Source organism: Salvelinus alpinus, chromosome 6, assembly GCF_045679555.1.
Source record: "Salvelinus alpinus chromosome 6, SLU_Salpinus.1, whole genome shotgun sequence".
In the NCBI taxonomy this organism is placed as follows: Eukaryota; Metazoa; Chordata; class Actinopteri; order Salmoniformes; family Salmonidae; genus Salvelinus; species Salvelinus alpinus.
Genome location: NC_092091.1, coordinates 65,112,269 through 65,134,809, shown reverse-complemented (window position 1 = coordinate 65,134,809; position 22,541 = coordinate 65,112,269). Strand labels below are relative to the sequence as shown.

General features: G+C 41.4%; 2 protein-coding genes across 7 annotated transcripts in view; both read right to left on the bottom strand.

The window, feature by feature from the left end:
* Nucleotides 1-512: 512 nt before the first annotated feature.
* Nucleotides 513-3,622, bottom strand: hmgb2a (high mobility group box 2a). 4 transcript variants are annotated; one of them, XM_071407415.1, is made up of 6 exons: nucleotides 3,326-3,622; nucleotides 3,107-3,186; nucleotides 1,729-1,890; nucleotides 1,408-1,559; nucleotides 1,140-1,314; nucleotides 513-1,028 (listed from the first exon to the last, which is right to left on the bottom strand). In XM_071407415.1, exons 3-6 carry the CDS (start codon nucleotides 1,876-1,878, stop codon nucleotides 861-863), a joined length of 645 nt encoding a protein of 214 aa, XP_071263516.1. In that variant the 5' UTR covers nucleotides 1,879-1,890; nucleotides 3,107-3,186; nucleotides 3,326-3,622; the 3' UTR covers nucleotides 513-860. The 4 variants fall into 4 exon arrangements, with proteins under 4 accessions (XP_071263516.1, XP_071263514.1, XP_071263515.1 ...); XM_071407413.1 differs by lacking the exons at nucleotides 3,107-3,186; nucleotides 3,326-3,622 and adding an exon at nucleotides 2,678-2,808; XM_071407414.1 differs by lacking the exons at nucleotides 3,107-3,186; nucleotides 3,326-3,622 and adding an exon at nucleotides 2,556-2,675.
* Nucleotides 3,623-7,810: 4,188 nt separating this feature from the next.
* LOC139579118 (scrapie-responsive protein 1-like) overlaps nucleotides 7,811-22,541 on the bottom strand; it is a 31,621-nt gene continuing 16,890 nt past the window's right edge. Inside the window, exons 1-3 of one of the 3 annotated variants that reach the window (XM_071407406.1) lie at nucleotides 17,942-18,195; nucleotides 9,480-9,737; nucleotides 7,811-8,802 (exon numbers count right to left, since the gene is read on the bottom strand). In XM_071407406.1, the coding sequence (XP_071263507.1) occupies nucleotides 8,748-8,802; nucleotides 9,480-9,727 (303 nt within the window). In that variant the 5' untranslated portion in view covers nucleotides 9,728-9,737; nucleotides 17,942-18,195 and the 3' untranslated portion in view covers nucleotides 7,811-8,747. Of the gene's footprint in view, nucleotides 8,803-9,479; nucleotides 9,738-10,331; nucleotides 10,469-17,941; nucleotides 18,196-22,541 lie in introns of those variants that run through there. The other 2 variants (XM_071407407.1, XM_071407408.1) reach the window with 2 other exon arrangements.

Below are 22,541 nucleotides of genomic sequence, written 5' to 3'. Positions count from 1 at the left end.
TGCTAGACTTGGTATGCTGACAGGAATGCCCAACTGCACTCCAACTCGAGATGTGGCATTGTTGACAAACTGCACATTTGAGCGGCCTTTAATGTATTGTTTAATATGCCACATTTGACAGGATTATCTTGGCAAAGGAGTAATGCTCCCTAACTGGGTGGTAGAAATACACAGAATGAGCTTTTATTTCAGCTCATGAAACCCAACATGTTGCATTTATTTTGTTCAGTATACGTCATGAATTGCCTGAGTATTAAGCTTTTTCATTGAAGTTTTAGTGCAATTTAATAGGTCACTACCTTGAAACTAGTAGCTAACCAACATGGAGTACATTTGGCCACTTTTACACAGCCAATTCAGATATTTTTCTACCAAGTGGGCTTTTAAATGATCAGATCTGAAAGACCAGTTAGTGGGGTGTGGAGAAAGAGAGAAAAAAAATCTGAATATGACTAGTTGTCTAATCACATCTCTAATCTAACTTGTCATCAACAAGGCAAGGAAGTTAATCATAATATACAAAACAAATTTTTATTATAAAAAGAAATTCTACACTGAAACTCCACATTAAAAATGGGTCGCAAACGTCTACACATTTTCCCTTGCATTTCTTAAAAACGGCAGTGGAAACGATATCAATATAGGGCGGAAAAGAACATGCCACCATCCAAAGACAAAACAAGCAGTGCTTCGAGAATAAGAGCTGTTAATTTACAAGACAGCACAATATGACCCCTGTATGCATTATTGCAGCCATTGCACATCACTGTACATGTTCTGAAAAATCCAAAATGCTATAAATGTTACATTGTAAGGTTCACATTGTTTTGCAAATACTCCAGCTCAAGTTTCCAGGCAGTTTAGTCGTCATCCTCGTCATCCTCCTCTTCCTCGTCATCATCCTCCTCTTCGTCGTCATCATCGTCGTCATCATCCATGGGCGCTGCCTTCTTGCCAACAGCTGGCCTGCCAGGGCCACTCTTAGCAGTTGCACCTGCACCTCCCTTAGCCTTGTAGGCAGCAACATCCTACAACAAACAATTCAGTTAACAAAAATGGACCTGATTCGTGACGAGTCTCCTACAACGGTTCTAGTCGGTTATAAATGATAGTTGAAGTGGTTCTGGAGTGGACCTTACCTTCTCATACTTCTCCTTCAGCTTGGCGGCCTTTGCTTCGTGTGGCTGCTTGTCTTTGGGAGTCTGCTTGCCCCACAGCAGACCCAGCTGCTTGGCGATGTCTCCAATGCCCATGCCTGGGTTATCAGCCTTGATTCTTCCACGGTGTTCAGCACAGAACACGAAAAATGCAGAACTATTGGGGATAGAATGTTGAGAACACATTTAATTCCAAAATCTGAACAGAACACTACAGAAATCAATAGAGTCGTATAAGTGGAGTACTTACGGTGGCCTCTTGGGGGCATTGGGGTCCTTCTTTCTCTTTCCTGCTGCCTTAGATCCCTTGGGGGGCACATAACCCTTCATGTCCTTGTCATAACGGACTTTGTCACCCTTGGCCATGTCCTCAAACTTCACCTTCTCTTTTGCAGACATGGTCTGGAAAAGAGAAAAACAGCATTAGTCACACCACTCATTGAAGCATCCATGTTGCGCAAAATCCCCACCATTTGATACATTGATTTGCTAACTGTTTCGTAGGCATGCTTTGCCCCGCCCCCCGGAAAAAAAACAACTTTTACATGGCGGCTGCTCAGTCAGAACTTACCCTCCACCTCTCTGAGCATTTCTTTGAGAACTCGGAAAAGTTCACTGAAGTTCCTGGGTGTTTTTTCTTGTGTTCTTCCCGGCACGTCGCAACAAAGAACGCATAGGAAGAAGTCTTTCCCTTCGGCTTATTAGGATCTTTACCCGGCATGGCTGCTATATTCTGAAAAAGGAAAAACATATATTAAGCAAAAATTTAATAAAATCTCAAAATATATAAATAACGTTAAAAGGTATGTATTCGGATGGTACCACCGAGTAAACGAGCCACAAACCACTCCACGGACAGCCCAAGGACGCGAAACCGCGCTAATCCGATTGAGTTCCTGCTTCATTGTGGCTATACGGCTAGGACAATAAGCGTCCCTCCATTTTGTTTCCCGCCTAAACCAAGTCTCCCAACAAATGCAATAAGTAGGATCAAACCATTTATTCGTTGATAATTGGTCATCAGAATGATACCCGTTAGTCATAAATAAACACCGAAATGTTACCTAAACCATTTCTGCAAGGCTGATCAAAGTTAGTTTAGTAACGACGCTAGCTGGGCTAGCTCAATGGCAGCAAGTATGGAATGCATCGTGCAACATCGCTACCGACTACCTAGCACGATGTTAGCATGTTATGTCTGAAAGAAGTACCCAAAAAGTATTTTCTGGACGGAAAACATTTTAAAATGTTCCTTATCATACTGAACATTCTTGGCTACGACGAGAACAATATATTCTTTAAAAATGTGTTATGGCATCAAGTTAGCTAGCTAAATAGCAACTGCATCACAGCGCGCGCTTCCCAACTTCGCTGGCTTAGTTGAATAAAATAGTTTACCACATATATTCTTCAGTAAGCATTTGAGAGGTTTTGCCTTAAGTTAAAAAGCATTCCAAAAACAAACTTTACATGTAGAAAATCACGAAAGATTTGATAGGCATAGAAGTTCCCTTACTCACCTATTATCCAGCCACACAAATACAATGAGTGCCAATGTTAAGTCCTTCGCACTGTTTTGTGGGTGAGAGACAGTTCGCACAAACTTGATTAAATGTTTTTTAGAGCTCCTCCCGCTTGTCATATACGGTTGGCTGAAATTACGCATTTAAATTTGAATCTGGGACCCAGGGCATGAACGGTGTTTGGATTGGCTGAAGGTCTATATTTTGAGACTATCACGGTTGTCTGTGGCGGCTCAATGGCAAACTCATGTGATTGGCCGGAGTGGGGATTTAAAATAGACGGCGCCAAAAGCCTAAACGCTTTGAAGGGGGTTGTTTGTTGGATGGCCGTTCCCACTGGGTCAGTGCTATCCAAGATCATTGGGACGTCCCTACCCTAACCTTAACCCTTACTTTAACCTTACCTAACCTTAACTATTAACCTACCGTAACTATTTACAATGTTGACTGCAATGGGAGTGGTAGTGACGTCCCAAGGATCATATTAACAGGATCCGTTGCCACTGCTAGCCCGTCAGATAATTTAGGAAACAATAGAAATGAACAGTTATTGATGAAAATAAAAACACAATAAAATGTTTGCGCTGCGAGATAACAGATGCCAGTAATCAAGGTGAATGATCATGAAATGAAACTAAAACTTACCAGAAAAATCACAAAAATTAAGCCAATCTGATTTGAGCAACAACATGCGCAGACATTTGAGCTAGATTTCAATATGCAATGCAAATAACATGTATGTATTCGTTTTCAATATTTCAGACAGTGTTACAACGTTACTACAGAAAGACCTCACACAGCCATTGATACGTTTTGCCTGAGCTCTTATAAATGCTCAAATGTTTCCATGTGCAAGTGTCCATCTAGCTAGTCAGAAATGTAACAGCAAGCTCCACCATAACCGTAGAACAAGAGCACAAAGGCCAGCAGGGGAACAGCTGTCAGCTGCGTGCGGATGCGACCCCAGTGTGCTCCCACGCTTTTTGTTGTACTACCGAGCCGCAGACACTGTAGCAATGTAAAGCCACGCCACGCGACTGAAGCTTTTGTTTTCAAACAGTCTTAAATCAGGATATCATTGCAATATTGGCCTAGTAGTAGCTTTATATAGCCTAGTTAAGCCTATAGCCTAGCCTATTGTTGCAGCCTGGTCTCATAGACTAGACGTAATATAGTATATGTAAATCCGGGTCACTCAAATTGGTATGATATGTTACTTTTGATATGCTTATGTAACGGCTAGCTAGTTAGCGGTGGTGCGCGCTAATAGCCTTTCAATCGGTGAAGTCACTTGCTCTGAAACCTAGAAGTAGTGTTGCTCCTTGCTCTGCAAGGGCCGCGGCTTTTGTGGAGCGATGGGTAACGATGCTTCGTGGGTGACTGTTGTTGATGTGTGCAGAGGGTCCCTGGTTCGCGCCCGAGGGGAGGGACTAAAGTTATACTGTTACATTGATGCTGTTGACCCAGATCACTGGTTGCTGCGGAAAAGGAGGAGGTCGAAAGGGGGGTGAGTGTAACGGATGTGAAATGGCTAGCTAGTTAGCGGTGGAGCGCGCTAATAGCCTTTCAATCGGTGATGTCACTTGCCCTGAGACCTTGAAGTAGTGGTTCCCCTTGCTCTGCAAGCGCCGTGGCTTTTGTGGAGCGATGGGTAACGATGCTTCGTGGGTGACTGTTGTTGATATGTGCAGAGGGTCCCTGGTTCGTGCCCGGGTCGGGGCGAGGGGACGGACTAAAGTTATACTGTTACACTTACATAAGACACATTTTTGCCTAAGGCAAAAAGGTTAGGGTATAATGTGACAGTCTAGCAACCCAAAGGTTGTGAGTTTGAATCTCATCATGGATAACTTCAGCATTTTAGCTAATTAGCAACTTTTCAACTACGTACTACTTTTTAGCTACTTTGCAACTACTTAGCATGTTAGCTAACCCTTCCCCTAAACCTAACCTTAACCCTTTTAGCTAACCCTAACTTTAACCCTTTAACCTAACTCCTAAACGTAACCCTAACCCCTAGCCTAGCTAATGTCAGCCAACTAGCTAACATTAGCCACCTTGCCACCTAGCTAGAATTCATAGCATATCATATGCTTTGCTAATTCATAACATATTGTATGTTTCGCATATTAATTTCACAAATTTGTAACATATTGTATATTTGCATTTGTTAAATATAATATGAATTGTAACGCGTAACATATCATACAAAATGGGTGATGGACATCCACAAATTAATACATATCATACGAAAGTAAACATATCATACCAAATAGAGGGTACAGAATAATACGTAATGCTCTGAGACCAGGTTGCAGCCAGCATGACAATTTTCCCCTAATCAGTCAGTGCAGCAATCAATGCTACAGACAAGTATGTTTATTCTCACAAATGTACATTATCGCAGCATCAATGTGTGTTTGCTAGCTACTGTCCGCAATGTCCTTAGCTGCAATTTCAGATAGACCTACTAGGCAACATACCTGAGCTATTTTGATGCATCAGCAATAAATGTACCCATTTTATAACTAATTAGTCCAGGTGTGTGGCGAGCTCGAGCTTGGTGGTCTATTGTTGGGGTCAGCTTTGTAGATTTACTACGTTAAAGTAGTAGTCCAATGTTTAAATCATTTATTAAAAACGTATCCTTGCTCTACACTCTTAGAAAAAAGGTGCTACCTAGAACCTGAACAGGTTCTTCGGCTGTCCCCATAGGAGAACCCTTTGAAGAACCATTTTTGGTTCCAGTTAGATCCCTTTTGAGTTCCATGTAGAACCCTTTACACAGAGGGTTCTACATAGAACCCAAAATAGTTCTACCTGGAACCAAAAGGCGTTTTACCTGGAACCAGAAAGGGTTCTCCTATGGGGACAGCCGAAGAACCCTTTTGGAACTCTTTTTGTAAGAGTGTAAGCCTAAAACAAACCTATGGCACTTCTCTTGAAAAATGAAAAGGGCCTACTTTGTTGCTAGCATTAGCAATTTTCAGCCGTCTTCACTGTTGTTCTGTCAGTCAGGCTGCTTCATGGTAGAAACTAGGTGGTAGCCTATACAGTTACAACCTGAAATGACTTTTTTCGTAGCAGGTTAGGAGAATTTATGCAGCAGGTCAGGAGAATTAAGGTAGCAGGTTAGGGGATTTAGGAAAGGTTATAAAAAAGGTTCGAGTTAGCTATCATGCTCTCCTAACCGGTTATGCTTTTGAAAAGTAACTTCCGGTCGTAGCTGTACTCCATCAAGTCACAACCCTGCTTCATTCTTCCTGTTCTGTTTTGCATTCTCACAGCCAGGTCCTCAGCGGAACTGGAGCAGTTCAGCTCAAACTGGTTTAAGTGTGTCAGGAGGAGAAAAAGTAAACAGAGTTGTCAAGATTGATTGTGAGTGTCTTTTCACCTGCAGGCCTCAGCTGCTCAAGTGTCAATGAGGCTGAGCGTCCATGTTGCCACTATGTTGAATGCCGCCATAGCAGCTGCACTTGGAGAGAAAGATTCCTCGAAGGTCCAAGGATCTCCCAGTACAGTAAAGTTTTTTTATTCTCATTCCATAGCACCAAAATAGTAGTATGCTTATGTTATGACATAGTAGGCCCTTGTTTACGCTTGCCAACAAGTGACTAATATTAATTATAATTAGGTTGGTCCTTACATTTGTCCTATTTCACACATGTACAAGTGTGTATTATACACCTGTACATTGTAAATGAGCTTTTTGCATATCCCACTCCCCCCCGAGTCACCCTTGGATTGTGGGGTCACAGCCAAGGATAAGCCATTATTGATGGCAACCTTGGAGCAATTAGGGTTAAGTGCCTTGCTCAAGGGCACAGACAGATTTTTTATCTAGTCGGCACAGGGATACAAACCAGTGACCTTTCGGTTACTGGCCCAACACTCTTAACCGATAGGCTACCTGCCACCACAGAGGCCTACACCAGAAGCTGGGCAAATTGGAAAGTCACAATTAAGCACTGCAAAAAAATTGGCAGAGGTGAATTTGTGGCTAACCTATAGTAAATGTGGACAAATAGCATACCAAATGGTTAGATATCAAATGAAAGATAAGGCCACAAGACAAAAGATGCAAAGTAGATGCTCAAGTTTCCTTTCTAGCCTCACCAACACAGCCGTTCTCACCCAGCCCCATAGTAAAAGCACATAGCCTCACAAGCAAAAGGAGCTGACAAGACAATCAGCATTAGCATAAAACTGTAAGCCCCCCAGTTGTTTACCAATGGGCCCAACTGACAAAACACCCTTTCACATACTCACTGGACCCGAGATCCTATTCATACTGGATCCTCATTGTGGGAAGCAGATGACTTTATCCACAGGGTGTCAAACATAGGTATTAAAGGTGGCAGGAGGGTGCAGGCTCGATGCCTCTCCAATTACCATCCTCAGTACTGAGTTTTTTGCACGAGTTACATTGCAAACAGTGGATTGATTTGTCTCAACTTGTATATGATTTTAGACATAGGGGAAAAACAGGATAGCAGTTTATGGGTGGTTTATGTGTGTTGACTTTGAACTGAGGACTGAAGTAGTGAAGTACTTTGGGCTCCCGAGTGGCGCAGCGGTCTAAGGCACTGCATCTCAGTGCTTGAGGCATCACTACAGACACCCTGGTTCTAATTGGGAGTTCCATAGGGCGGCGCACAATAGGACCAGCGTCATCTGGGTTTGGCCAGTGTAGACCGTCACTGTAAATAAGAATTTGTTCTTAATTGACTTGCCCAGTTAAATAAAGGTAAAAATATATATATTAAAAAAAAAATAATATATATATATATATATATATATATATATATATATAATGGTGAGATGCATTTGTGCGATTTGACATCCTTCTCTGTGGGCCTATTCTACAGTTACTGGAATCTATTATCAGTGACTGAGAATAACAGTGAATCCGTGAATAAATCTTACCCACTCAAGAACCTTAATTCAGTTTGTTTACATAGAGCAGTAGAACAATCTCTTCTAATCACAACAATATTAATCAGTGATGTTTTGTAACTGACTGACAAAAGCAAGTTTATCAACAACAAACTGAAACATAACAAGCTCACAAAGGAAACATGAGCTACAAAGGTGGTTTCATAATACAACAAGTAAGGCTTGCAGGCAAAATAACACTCAAACCGATCTGTTTATTAATATTCTCACATACAGTGTTGTAATTGATAGAAAACCATTGGATAAGTACAGGGAGATGTCGTGGAGCAGTAGAACAACTTGTTAAAACAGCTCCACCAGTCTAGGTGATCTGTAGTGCTATGTTATTTACATTTTAGTCATTTAGCAGACGCTTTGATCCAGAGCGACTTACAGTTAGTTAGGCCTAGTAACACACACAATAATATAATCCTTTTGCAAAGACATTTACAATACAGTTGTACAGCCTACTTGTTTCAGCCATGCAAAATCATGCTTCATAGGCTCATCACAACATCCCATTTTATGATCCTGCTGACATTTACGGAATTGAATAACCTTGAATATAAAATGGAATGTCTCTCAAGAATGGCATACTATTAACTATTGAATAATATTTTGGCATGTGCAACAACTCAATATAAAGGCACACTCGTGGTATTACTGTATTATTGCCAAATAGTGAGACCCGTTTACGTTTGGGTGTAAATAATGGGTGTGTCACATCATTGTGAAGGCCAAATGAAGGGTCTGACAAATCAGATATACAAGTGTTGAACTGTAGACTTGGCAAAGGAGGGACACGGGTTGCATTTATTGAATTGTCTTCACAGATAATAAATATACTGGGTGCTGTATTTGAGACTGAAAATAATGCATTTTATTTGTAGGCCCAAGTATTGTGAAAGATGGGCCTCTTTTTTTCAGCTTCAAAGCTTGTGCTTTTGTTTTAGCTCCAGCCTTCTGAACCTGTCGTTGTTGTAGCTGTCTCCAAGTGAAGAATGAAATGCATGTAATTCTGTAGTCCGGATTGGATGGGCCCATCCCCCCTGGCCCCATTTACTCTTTACTCTTGTTTCAATTCAGAAGATTGCACCGTCCGTGTTCACTGTCCATTCAATCGACTGATGGCTCAGATGGTTTTGCATGGAATTATAAAGGAGATTTTGGGTCCAAAGAAGACATCCCTGGAACAACATAAAAAATAAAAACATGTGTTTAGTATTTTGCCCTATTAGCCTGGAATCCAAGACTATGGTAAACTGTCCATGACTTTCTAGTGGATGGACCATGTGGTTCAGGAGAGAATGGCCTAGTTAATGAAGGAAGCATCTAGTCAAGAATGGCATTATTTTCAATTGATAAACTGATAAACTGTGATTGCAAACTGATAAGCTCCGTGTATCTGTTTGATTTCCAGGCATATAGTGCCTCTTTAAAGGAAAAACACTTCTCTGTAGTCAACCGCTGACTAAAAACAGCCAAAATGCATAGGCCTAGCCATAGCGTATTTGCATTACATGAGCAAAGGCCACGACGTAAAAACAGCACGAATGACCTTTTAACTGACCAGTGAAACAAAAGTCAACTCCACATCACAGCTCACTGCAAGGCAGCAGGCACACGTGCCTGACTGTATTAATAGGTGGCTTATGATAATCACAATGTAGGCAGTGTTCACTGGGCAGCCTGTGACTGGATCCAATTCGTTCCCAACTATAATTGCCCGCCGGCCTCCATTCGGCCTCCAGTGCACATAACAGCACCACAGAGCCATCCACTGTTCCAGAACTGTATTAACAGAGACTGTATATGTGTGCTGAACATGGGCGCCGCCTACTGGCGGAGAATGATATTGCTGTACCTTGGGCAGCAGAGGAGCTCACTGAAGTTACAGTAGCACACCATGTCGCATTTGTTCCCCTCCCAGAAATGGTTCTGCAGGGAATCGATGGGTCGCATGGTCGCAACTCCGTTGGAGATGCCAACATTGCGACAGTCCCTGTCCTTCAAGACTTTCTTGTAGCAGGACCAGCGGTTTGATGGAATGGCCTCGCTGCCCATTGCCAACAGTCCAACCAAGAGAATAGCAGCAATGAGTAGTGCCTTCATTTTGATCAAGCTGTAAATAGGACGACATAATGTATATAATTGGTTAGAATGTCTCTAAAGTCACCCCAGTCATTAATATATAAATACACAAATCCAACCCACAAAAATATATATTCCCGTTAGGGCCATAAGCAGGGTCTGAGTTTTAGTAAGGTCCAGAGGGGGTGGAGGGACATTTTTTGAACGTTTATATTGCATTTCTATCAAATAAAACAAATCTAAAATGCTATTTGGAGGAGAGCAAATACAGACAAAAATGTACCCAGCTATTATCACATTGGTTGCTGTAGCTTCATTTACCTCAGTTGATCAACAAAACACGTAGCCTATTAGTTCTACAATTTGCCACTACACATTAACTCACATTAACTCAGCACCGAGATGAAAAACTTCAATATGTACAGAGGGATGTTAGAATATTTATTTATTTATTAACAAAACGCAAACAAATATGTTTGCTTTACAGAACTTTATATTGCAATGTCCTGCAATTCTACACATTTCGTTATGGGCGGTGCAGTTTAAATGCTAATTTCCTGCAATTGGATACATTTTGCCATGACTTATGCCATGTTAAAGATGTAAAGTCACACGTATAGAGGACCTGCGTGGTTCTGGTACCGGTTCCGACCGACATTTTCGCTTATACAATCGACCTGTGGACACCGTAGATCGAAATGGCTTGCATCGAGAGGTAACGCGGGTTCATAACGACTCATCAGTGTATCTCTTCCGCCTGTGTGATTTAGGACAGAGAGGAAGAGGAATAGAGATGCCCAACTCGGCGGAAAGATGTCTCCTTTCAGTAGGTGGCGTTTTTTCGTTGTTTCGCCCACCAAGCAAAGAGTTTTTGTATGGAAGTCAATGAGAGTGTTGAATTTGGTAAACCCCAAAAATGTATGGCTTATTTGCTATGGTAGGTTTATTTCATTCAATAATAGTTTCCTAATGGTTAAATTGTTACGAGTGTATTGATATAAGTAGGGCACGTGACATCCCGGCAATTTTGAGAAAAAACACTTTATATGGGTGTTGTCTCGAGATGGCTACGCATATTTATTGCATGAGGCCAGTAGTGTAACGTCTGTCTCCATTGAATACAGGCAGTTAACGTCAACAACCCTCATCGAATTTACAAAAGATATTACAATAATTAGATGTATCCACCAATCCAAAGAAAGAATAGGCGAGATCTAGACAGCACACCATACCGCTTTGTGGACAGCGAGACATGTGTCTTGTCAGTATATCCATAATCTTTGTTTAAAATGTGAAATCTGACACCACTTGAAGCTGGGACGTCCCTCCTACCATTTCATTTGCTCTTCCGACTGTCCATCAACTCCTGTCTAAACCGTACATCACAGCCGCTGACAAAGCACATGCCTTAAAATCCTGACGTCGTAGCCCAACAGGATAGAGTGCTTTCGTTGCTCGAGCACATTCAGAGATCGATTTATAACCAACTTTATCACAATAATCTAAAAAGATTAATCGTTTTTAAACAATAAACACTTTTTGTTTGTCCTAGACCTACAATAGTAAGATGAAAGGCGAGTTCAGGAAGCCAAGCTAGAGCTCTCTTGTGTGACGTTCACAGCGGTGGGGGCAGACGTTTTGATCAAGAGAGACCTGCATATTTTATCTAATACTAGATATACAAATATGTATTTTTACAGTTATAAGGAAGGTGAAATCTAAAAGTTATTATTTTTATAATTTCATTATACTATATTTCAAGCGTTATTCATACAGTTTTGTTGAATAGGAAATACATACAAAATAAGAATCATATTTTTACTTGTGTACTTGAGCTTGTGTCCTCAAAAGTGACTACACCTCAGCAATTTGTAACTATTTTTTATCAGAAAGGTGAGATTTCAACCTTTCTTGGAGTAGGCAGCATTACTTATGGCCCTCTCATGATAAATAATTTGTTTTGGTGATTACGTAGATTACATTTTAGATTACATTTAGTTACATTTAAGAGATAAGATATCTGAGTGAGCATGAATAATAAAATCAATGGGGGCCCCCTGGAGGTCAGGGTCCCTGGGCACGTAATTCAGCCATGATTACTAAAAGTTCATATAGCTGGCTAGACTAATTTGACTAATTAACCAATCTTCAAAATGTTAACTGATATGGACTAATTGAGTGACCGTCAGTCAGTGACATATAAGAAGAGGAAAACTGCTGACGCACAACCAAATTTAGAAAATTCACCAATTGTACAATTCAGTAAGTTGAGACCCTGTCTTCTTTGTAAGCAACTCCACTATAGATTTGGCCTTGTGTTTTAGGTTATTCTCCTGCTGAAAGGTGAATTCAGCTTCCTGAACCCCCCCCAGTTCTTAACTATTACAAGCAAACCCATAACATGATCGAATCAAATGAAATAAAATGTTGTGCCGAATACAATAGGTGTAGACCTTACAGTGAAATGCTTACTTATGAGACCATAACCGACAATGCAGTTAAAAAATAATACAGATAAGAATGAGAAATAAAAGTAATTAAAGAGCAGCAGTAAAATAACAATAGTGAGACTATATACAAGGGGGGGGGGGGGGGGGGGTACCGGTACAGAGTCAATGTGCGGGGGCACTGGTTAGTTGAGGTAATACGTACAGTTGAAGTCGGAAGTTTACATACACTTAGGTTGGAGTCATTAAAACTTTTTCACTCCACAAATTTCTTGTTAACAAACTATAGTTTTGGCAAGTCGGTTAGGACATCTACTTTGTGCATGACACAAGTAATTTTTCCAACAATTGTTTACAGACAGATCATTTCACTTATAATTCACTGTATAACAATTCCAGTGGGTCAGAGGTTTAAATACACTAAGTTGACTGTGCCTTTAAACAGCTTGGAAAATTCCAGAAAATTATGTCATGGCTTTAGAAGCTTCTGATAGGCTAATTGACATCATTTGAGTCAATTGGAGGTGTACCTGTGGATGTATTTCAAGGCCTACCTTCAAACTCAGTGCCTCTTTGCTTGACATCATGGGAAAATCAAAAGAAATCAGCCAAGACCTCATAAAAAAAATGTAGACCTCCACAAGTCTGGTTCATCCTTGGGAGCAATTTCCAAATGCATGAAGGTACCACGTTCATCTGTACAAACAATAGTACGCAAGTATAAACACCATGGGACCGCGCAGCCGTCATACCGCTCAGGAAGGAGACGCGTTCTGTCTCCTAGAGATGAACATACTTTGGTCCGAAAAGTGCAAATCAATTCCAGAACAACAGCAAAGGACCTTGTGAAGATGCTGGAGGAAACCGGTACAAAAGTATCTATATCCACAGTAAAAACGAGTCCTATATCGACATAATCTGAAAGGCCGCTCAGCAAGAAAGAAGCCACTGCTCCAAAACCGCCATAAAAAAGCCAGACTACGGTTTGCAACTGCACATGGGGACAAAGGTCATACTTTTTGGAGAAATGTCCTCTGGTCTGATTAAACAAAAATAGAACTGTTTGGCCATAATGACCATAGTTATGTTTGGAGGAAAAAGGGGGAGGCTTGCAAGCCGAAGAACACCATCCCAACCGTGAAGCATGGGGGTGGCAGGATCATGTTGTGGGGGTGCTTTGCTGCAGGAGGGACTGGTGCACTTCACAAAATAGATGGCACCATGAGGGAGGAAAATTATGTGGATGTATTGAAGCAACATCTCAAGACATCAGTCAGGAAGTTACAGCTTGGTCGCAAATGGGTCTTCCAAATGGACAATGACCCCAAGCATACTTCCAAAGTTGTGACAAAATGGCTTAAGGACAACAAAGTAAAGGTATTGGAGTGGCCATCCCAAAGCCTTGAGTGGCCATCCCAAAGCCCTCAAGCAAGGATGCCTGCAAACCTGACTCGGTTACACCAGCGCTGTCAGGAGGAATGAGCCAAAATTCACCCAACTTATTGTGGGAAGCTTGTGGAAGGCTACCCAAAATGTTTGACCCAAGTTAAACAATTTAAAGGCAATGCTACCAAATACTAATTGAGTGTATGTAAACTTCTGACCCACTGGGAATGTGATCAAAGAAATAAAAGCTGAAATAAATAATTCTCTCTACTATTATTCTGCCATTTCACATTCTTAAAATAAAGTGGTGATCCTAACTGATCTAAGACAGGGAATCTTTACTAGGATTAAATGTCAGGAATTGTGAAAAACTGAGTTTAATGTATTTGGCTAAGGTGTATGCAAACTTCCGCTTCAACTGTACATGTAGGTAGAGTTATTAAAGTGACTATAAATAGACGGGGTGCAATGCAAGTAGTGTGGGAAGCCATTTGATTAGATGTTCAGGAGTCTTATGGCTTGGGGATAGAAGCTGTTTAGAAGCCTCTTGGACCTAGACTTGGCGCTCCGGTACCACTTGCCGTGCAGTAGCAGGGAGAACAGTCTAGGACTAGGATGGCTGGAGTCTTTGACAATTTTTAGGGCCTACCTCTGAATAGGTTTTGTCGTGGCCTCTTCACGACTGTGTGCTTGGACCATGTTAGTTTGTTGATGATGTGGACACCAAGGAACTTGAAGCTCTCAACCTGCTCCACTGTAGCCCCGTCGATGAGAATGGGGGGCGTGCTCAGTCCTCTTTTTCCTGTAGTCCACAATCATCTCCTTTGTCTTGATCACGTTGAGGGAGAGGTTGTTGTCCTGGCACCACACGGCCACGTCTCTGACCTCCTCCCTATAGGCTGTCTCGTCGTTGTCGGTGATTAGGCCTACCACTGTTCTGTCATCGGCAAACTTAATGATGGTGCTGGAGTCGTGCCTGGTCGTGCAGTCATGAGTGAAAAGGGAGTACAGACGAAGACTGCGCACGCACCCCTGAGGGGCCCCTGTGTTGGGGATCAACGTGGCGGATGGGTTGTTACCTACTCTTACCACCTGGGGGCGGCCCATCAGGAAGTCCAGGATCCAGTTGTAGAAGGAGATGTTTAGTCCCTGGGTTCTTAGCTTATTGATGAGCTTTGAGGGCACTATGGTGTTGAACGCTGAGCTGTAGTCAATGAATAGCATTCTCACATGGGTGTTCCTTTTTTTCCAGGTGGGAAAAGGCAGTGTGGAGTGCGATAGAGATTGCACCATCTGTGGATCTGTTGGGGCGGTATGCAAATTAGTGTGGGTCTAGGGTTTCTAGGATAATGGTGTTGATGTGAGCCATGACCAGCATTTTAAAGCACTTCATGGCTACAGACGAGAGTGCTATGGGTTGGTAGTCATTTAGGCAGGTTACCTTAGTGTTCTTGGGCACAGGCACTGTGGTGGTCTGCTTAAAACATGTTGGTATTACAGACTCGGACAAGGAGTGGTTGAAAATGTCAGTGAAGACACTTGCCAGTTGGTCAGCGCATGCTCGCAGTACATGTCCTGGTAATCTGTCTGGCCCTGCGGCCTTGTGAATGTTGACCTGTTTAAAGGTCTTACTCACATTATCTGCGGAGAGCGTGATCACACAGTCTTCCGGAACAGCTGGTGCTCTCACGCATGTTTCAGTGTTATTTGCATCGAAGCGAGCATAGAAGTAGTTTAGCTTGTCTTGTAGGCTCGTGTCACTGGCCAGCTCTGGGCTGTGTTTCCCTTTGTAGTCTGTAATGGTTTGCAAGCCCTGCCACATCCGGCGAGCGTCAGAGCCGGTGTAGTACGATTCGATCTTAGTCCTGTATTGACGCTTTGCCTGTTTGATGGTTGGTCAGAGGGCATAGCAGGATTTCTTACAAGCTTCAGGGTTAGAGTCACGCTCCTTAAAAGCGGCAGCTCTAGCCTTTAGCTCAGTGCGGATGTTGCCTGTAATCCATGGCTTCTGGTTGGGGTATGTACGTACAGGTTCTGTGGGGACGACATCACCAATGCCCTTATTGATGAAGCCAAAGACTGAGGGGGTGTACTCCTCAATGCCATAGGAGGAATCCCGGAACATATTCCAGTCTGTGCTAGCAAAACAGTCCTGTAGCTTAGCATCTGCTTCATCTGACCACTTTTTTATTGATCTAGTCACTGGTGCTTCCTGCTTTAATTTTTGCTTGTAAGCAGGAATCAGGAGGATAGAATTATGGTCAGATTTGCCAAATGGAGGGTGAGGGAGAGCTTTGTATGCGTCTGTGTGGAGTAAAGGTGGTCCAGAGTTTTTTCCCCCTCTGGTTGCACATTTGTTAGTTTATTTGCGTTTTTTGTAACTTATTAGCCACCACTATGCTTGAAGATATGGAGAGTGGTACACAGTAACGTGTTGTATTGGATTTGCTCTAAACATAACACTTTGTATTCAGGACAATTTTTTTTGCAGTATTACTTTAGTGTGTTGTTGCAAACAGGGTGCATACTTTGGAATATTTTATTCTGTACAAGCTTTCTTCTTTTTACTCTGTCAATTAGGGTAGTATTGTAGAGTAATTACAATGTTGTTGATCCATCCTCAGTTTTCTCCTATACAGCCATTAAACCCTGTAACTGTTTTAATGGTGAAGTCTCTGAGTGGTTTCCTAAGTTAGGAAGGACACCTGTATCTTCTTAGTGACTGAGTGTATTGATACACTATTGAAAGTGTAATTTATAACTTCACCATGCTCAAATGGATATTCAATATCTGTTTTATTATTTTTTATTTTACCCACCAATAGGTGCCCTTCTTTGCGAGGCATTGGAAAACCTCCCTGGTCTTTGTGGATGAATCTGTGTTTCAAATTCACTGCTCAACTGAGGGACCTTACAGATAATTGTATGTGTGGGTTACATAGATGAGGTAATCATTCAAAAATCATGCTAAACACTATTATTGTACACAGAGTGAGTCCATGCAACTTCTTAGGTGACTTGTTACGCACATTTTTACTCCTGAACTTATATAGACTTGCCATAACAAAGAGGTTGACTCGTTTTTGACTCAAGTCATTTCAGCTTTAAATATTGTATTAATTTGTAAAATAAAAAAAATATATAAGTCCACTTTGACATTATAGGGCATTGTGTGTAGGCTACTGACAAAAAAATCCTAATTGTATAAATGTTAAAGTCAGGCTGTAACTCAACAAAATGTGGAAAAAGTCAAGGGATGTGAAAACTTTCTGAAGGCACTTTAAGTATGACCCTGATTCACATAGTGTTATGATGTTGTTCCTTGTAGAATTTGAACCTAGCATAAGTTGGACATCCTCTATAACATTTTTCAATTTGCAACAATATTGATACTGGACATAAATATTGCATTTGTCTGTTATTTCAAAGATTGGTGGACATATACAGCCTATTTGCTATGTCGCTTATGCCACTAAATAATTCAACCTTGTGCTTTAAATAGATTTCCATAACCCAATTATTGCAAAGATTTCCACGGTACAATGATTGCAGTCTTATAAACTTCACTTCTGTACATTGCAGTTATAACTAGTGCTGAGCAATTAACCGACATTTTGGTTCAATTATTTTAATTCCATTTCGTTCGTTTTTTTCTGTGAGGTCAATGCACAAATTGCAGTTTCTCGAGAGATAAGTCAGAACCAGCCTGAACTGTGTGATGTGGTAGGGAGTTGTAGTTTCCAACAGGCCAATATCCTGCATATTTCAGAGTGTAAATCGTAGTAATTAACTACAATGACCATAATCCACTGCGCATCTACTTGTCCTGTCTATCTTTCTTTTGTGCCTGCTACCGTAAGCGGCAGAAGAATGCGCGATCGTGAGGGGATTTAGAGAGCAGCTGATGCTTGACAGGGTATCGCTACCTGAAAAACACTGATCTAAGTGATCGAAAGTTCGTATTCAGTCATAGAAGTCTGCCTTATTTACTCCGAAGAGATACAAATTAGTGATTTTGTCAGACAGAATATTCAGCAGCTCTATAGGGATGAGATGATGACTTGGAATTAAATAATACAATCATAAAATAAAACAAATGAAATATACACAACAACTGAAATATGTTATTAAAGTAATGTGAATACATTATGGTTAATAAGTGATAAGCAGTAATGGACAGTCACTACCATCATGGTACTTTTATTAATTGTTTTATTCTGTGTTGTTACAGCATTCAAACCAAATAATCGAAACCGAAAACTAACGATTATTTTTTAATCATCGAATTATAATAATTAATCATTCATCACTAGTTACAACTCATGTTAATTTACTTATAACTCCCCATCATTATTATATTTCCAATTACATAACATTATCTGCTGATTAAATTAGCCCCTACCTTATTTAGTGCTCTCCCCAGGAACGGCAGTTGCTTCTGACCCGTTTTCATTGGGTACATTTAGTAAGTATAAAACAGAAAACAGAGGAGTCTTTATCCCTACTCTACCCCATGCTAAGAGTATGACCATCTCTCCCCTCTCTCCTCTCAGCCTGTAAACCAGAGAAATAACCAAGGGCATTGATTAAATCCGCACTCTGCACAAGCACGAAAATAACGCCATGCTTACACGTAAGTACGGTAGAGGGCTAAGTGAGGAGGCCAGCATTGGGGAGTGATCCAAACCAAACCTCTCAGTCTCAGACAGATTTAGTTCATATATGCTGTGGAAAAGTACATGAACGGGGTCTGAATCATGGTTTTACAGTCTAGCGAACAAGCAGCGTTTGTTCACATCCAGAATAACGTATAATACAAATTTAGCAGCCTTGAAGTAGTAGGCTACATTTTTAGTATATGTGTTTTCAATGTGTTTTTATTTTATTTTAATTGGTTGTATATCAGTCATTTTGCATTTCAATAGAGAACCATCCAAGAGCGAATGAATGAATGCCTGATACTGAATGTTGCCTTTCACTGAAACTCTCTAAAGCATCTGAATTGCTTTGAGTGTTGCAATCAGATGTGATGGATGCTCCTACCGTTTAAATTGAGTGTCTGTCTGTGTATAATGAAATGCAAGTGATGCATGCAGTAAATGAACCAGTTGGAAGGCAAATGCAAGTTTCTCTATAGCTGTAACCTTTGGCTTGACTTGGCTCCTTCCCTTGTTGACACGCAGAGGAGCTCCACTGACTGCTGATAGAGCTGGTTGGCTGTGAAAGTAACCGTCACAGCCAAATGTAATAATCTACTTAGTGTGTTAAATCAATTGCTTCTTATTGTACGGCAGCACAGTTTTATCCATTGCAGTTTCCACTTTAAACAAATCAAGCGGTATTTACTTTGTGTTATACAGCTACCGAAAATTGAGAAATGGCCTTTTGGGGCTCTGCAAGTATATCATACTCAATAACAGATGGCATTTTGCGGTTGACGCTTAATGATGTAATTGGCACTGTAGTGGGTGTTTCATGCTCTTCTATGGATGGGCCTTGTTTCATTGGAGGATCAGATGGGTTGATGTCAAGAATAGTTTATTAAGACAAATGTTATATTTTGATTGGCCTATAGTAGCTCAATAAGTATGGGAGACCAGGGATGGTTGTAACACAGGATAATTGTAACACTCAATATCTCCAATCAGGAACAAGCTAGAATCATGTGACTCACTGCACATGCTCAGTTTAGTCCTCAACCCTCATGTAGAAGCAAGAGGTAAGAAAGTACTTTTTTAACCAAATGTGTTTTTGTGATGGCATCACCTGCTTTGTAGTTAGAGTCACCAAACTTATATAAGGGTTATAACCAGTGTGTGTAGATATGTTTGGTGTATAGTGAACAAAAATATAAACGCAACATGTAAAGTGTTGGTCCCATGTTTCATGAGCTGAAATAAAAAATCCTAGAAGTTATCCATCTGCACAAAAAGCTTATTTCTCTCAAATTTTGTGCACAAATTTGTTTAAATCCCTGTTAGTATGCGTTTCTCCTTTGCCAAGATAATCCATCAACCTGACAGGTATAGCATACCAAGAAGCTGATTAAACAGCATGATCATTACACAGGTGCACCTTGTGCTGGGGACAATAAAAGGCCACTCTAAAGTTTTGCCACACAACACAATGCCACAGATAACTCAAGTTTTGAGGGAGCATGCAATTGGCATACTGACGGCAGGAATGTCCACCGAAGCTGTTGCTAGAGAATTGAAGGTTAATTTCTCTACCATAAGCCGCCTCCAACGTCATTTTAGAGAATTTGGTAGTACATCCAACCGGCCTCACAGCTGCAGACCACGTATAACCACACAAGCCCAAGACCTCCACATCCGGCTTCTTCACCTGCGGGATCATCTGAGACCAGCCACCCGGACAGCTGATGACTGTGGGTTTGATGACAGCTGATGACTGTGGGTTTGATGACAGCTGATGACTGTGGGTTTGATGACAGCTGATGACTGTGGGTTTGATGACAGCTGATGACTGTGGGTTTGATGACAACTGATGACTGTGGGTTTGCACAACCGAAGAATTACTGCACAAACGGTCAGAAACTGTATCAGGGAAGCTCATCTGCGTGCTCGCTGTCCTCACCAGGGTCTTGACTGCAGTTCAGCGTCGATACCGACGAGCGGGAAAATGCTCACCTTTGATGGACACTGGCACGCTGGAGAAGTTTGCTCTTCACAGATTAATCCTGGTTTCTACTGTACCAGGTAGATGGCAGACAGCGTGTATGGGGTCGTGTGGGTGATGTCAATGTTGTGAACAGAGTGCGTCGTGTTGGTGATGTCAACGTTGTGAACAGAGTGCCCCAAGGTGGTTGTGAGGTTATGGTATGGGCAGGCATAAGCTACGGACAACGAACACAATTGCTTTTTATCGATGTCAATTTTAATGCACAGAGATACCGTGACGAGATCCTGAGGCCCATTGCAGTGTCATTCATCCGTCACCATCACCTCATGTTTCAGCATGATAATGCACAGCCCCATGTTGCAAGGATCTGTACACAATTCCTGGAAGCTGAAAATGTCCCAGCTCTTCCATGGCCTGCATTCTCACCAGACATGTCAACCATTGAGCATGTTTGGGATGCTCTGGATCGACATGTACAACAGTGTTCCAGTTCCCAAACATATCCAGCAACTTCACATAGCCATTGAAAAGGACTGGGACATCATTTCACAGGCCACAATCAACACAACCACAGCCTGATCAACTCTATGCGATGCAGATGTGTTGCGCTGCATGAGGCAAATGGTGGTCACACCAGATACTGACTGGTTTTCTGATCCATGCCCCTACCTTTTGTGTTAAAGGTATCTGTGACAAACAGATCCATATCTGTATTCCCAGTCATGTGAAATCCATAGATTAGGGCCTAATGAGTTTATTGAAATTGACTGATTCCCTTTTATAAACTGTACCTAAGTAAAATCTTAGAAATTGTTGCATGTTGCGTTTATATTTTTGTTCAGTGTAAGTTAGCAATGCTACAGTTTTAACATGTAGCTAAAATTGAAGTTACCTAATGGCTACACACACACCTCTCTCTCTCAAACGCTCTCTCTCTCACACACACACACACACACACACACACACACACACACACACACACACACACACACACACACACACACACACACACACACACACACACACACACACACACACACACACACACACACACACACGCCACAAACATGTTCTTTTTTAGTTCAAATGTTGTTGTTTAGTTGACAGATGTTGCTGTTTGGTTGTTTGGTCATACAAAATAAAAATGTATTATTTATATTATTATTTAATTATTTCTGCCATACAAATTGTTAAACATGGCAAGGTTGTTCTCATGTTCTCAATAAAAACGTTCAATATTTCGTTGAGTGTCATGATTTATATTTTCAAACTATTACGTTTCACCAGAAGCCCTATTACAACTGACCCGGGAGGTGGGGTAAATTGTAATATTCCACTCCATGTATTTGAGACAGCTGAAGTCACACCGTGTCTGTTTGACTTAGAGAGATGATACCTATATCAATTTGTAGCAGACAAATAGTAGTAGCTCAAACAATCTCAGAAAAATTGACAAAAATGCAAAAAGTGTAACAACCATCCCTGGTCTCCCCTACTATTTCTTGACAGCAGACTGCAATCTGTGTAAAATGTGTATATACTGAACAAAAATATAAACGCAACATGCAACAATGTACAATATTTGAATGAGTTAGAGTTCATATATACGGAAATCAGTCAATTGAAATAAATAAATTAGGCCCTAATCTATGGATTTCACATGACTAGGCAAGGGTGCTGTCACGCCCTGACTTTAGTTATATTTGTTTTCTTGTTTTTTTTGGTTAGGTCAGGGTGTGACAAGGGTGGTTTGTTTAGTTTTTGTATTGTCTTGGGGATTCTGTAGGGTCTAGGGCTTTGTAGGTTTATGGTGGCCTGAGTTGGTTCCCAATCAGAGACAGCTGTTTCTCGTTGTCTCTGATTGGGGAGCCTATTTAGGTTGCCATTTTCCATGTTGGTTTTGTGGGTAGTTGTTTTCTGTTTTGTGTCTGCACCAGACAGAACTGTTTCGCTGTTGTTCTCCTGTTTGTTGTTTTTGTTCGATTTGGGTTTTAGGATTAAATCATGAACACTTTAAACGCTGCACCTTGGTCAACTCTTCCTTCAGCCCACGACGATCGTTACAGGTGCAGCCATGAGTGGGCCTTGGAGGGCATAGGCCCACCCATTTGGCAGCCAGGGCCACCTACTGGGGAGCCAGGCACAGCCAATCAGAATTAGTTTTCCCCACAAACGGGCTTTATTACAGACAGAAATACTCCTCAGCACCCCCTCAGGTGATCCCGAAGGTGAAGAACCCAGATGTGGAGGTCTTGGACTTGCGTGGTTATACGTGGTCTGCAGCTGTGAGGCCGGTTGGAAGTGCTGCCAAATTCTCTAAAATGACGTTGGCGGCGGCTTATGGTAGAGAAATTAACATT

What these genes read in the sequence shown, in the direction of transcription:
- hmgb2a (XM_071407412.1), bottom strand. Translation starts at nt 2,062, where the DNA reads ATGAAGCAGGAACTCAATCGGATTAGCGCGGTTTCGCGTCCTTGGGCT. An exon ending in AATGCCCCCAAGAGGCCACC is followed by an intron (nt 1,315 to 1,407) that starts GTAAGTACTCCA and finishes TATCCCCAATAG; the next exon opens with TTCTGCATTTTTCGTGTTCT. An exon ending in TGAAGGAGAAGTATGAGAAG is followed by an intron (nt 1,029 to 1,139) that starts GTAAGGTCCACT and finishes TGTTTGTTGTAG; the next exon opens with GATGTTGCTGCCTACAAGGC.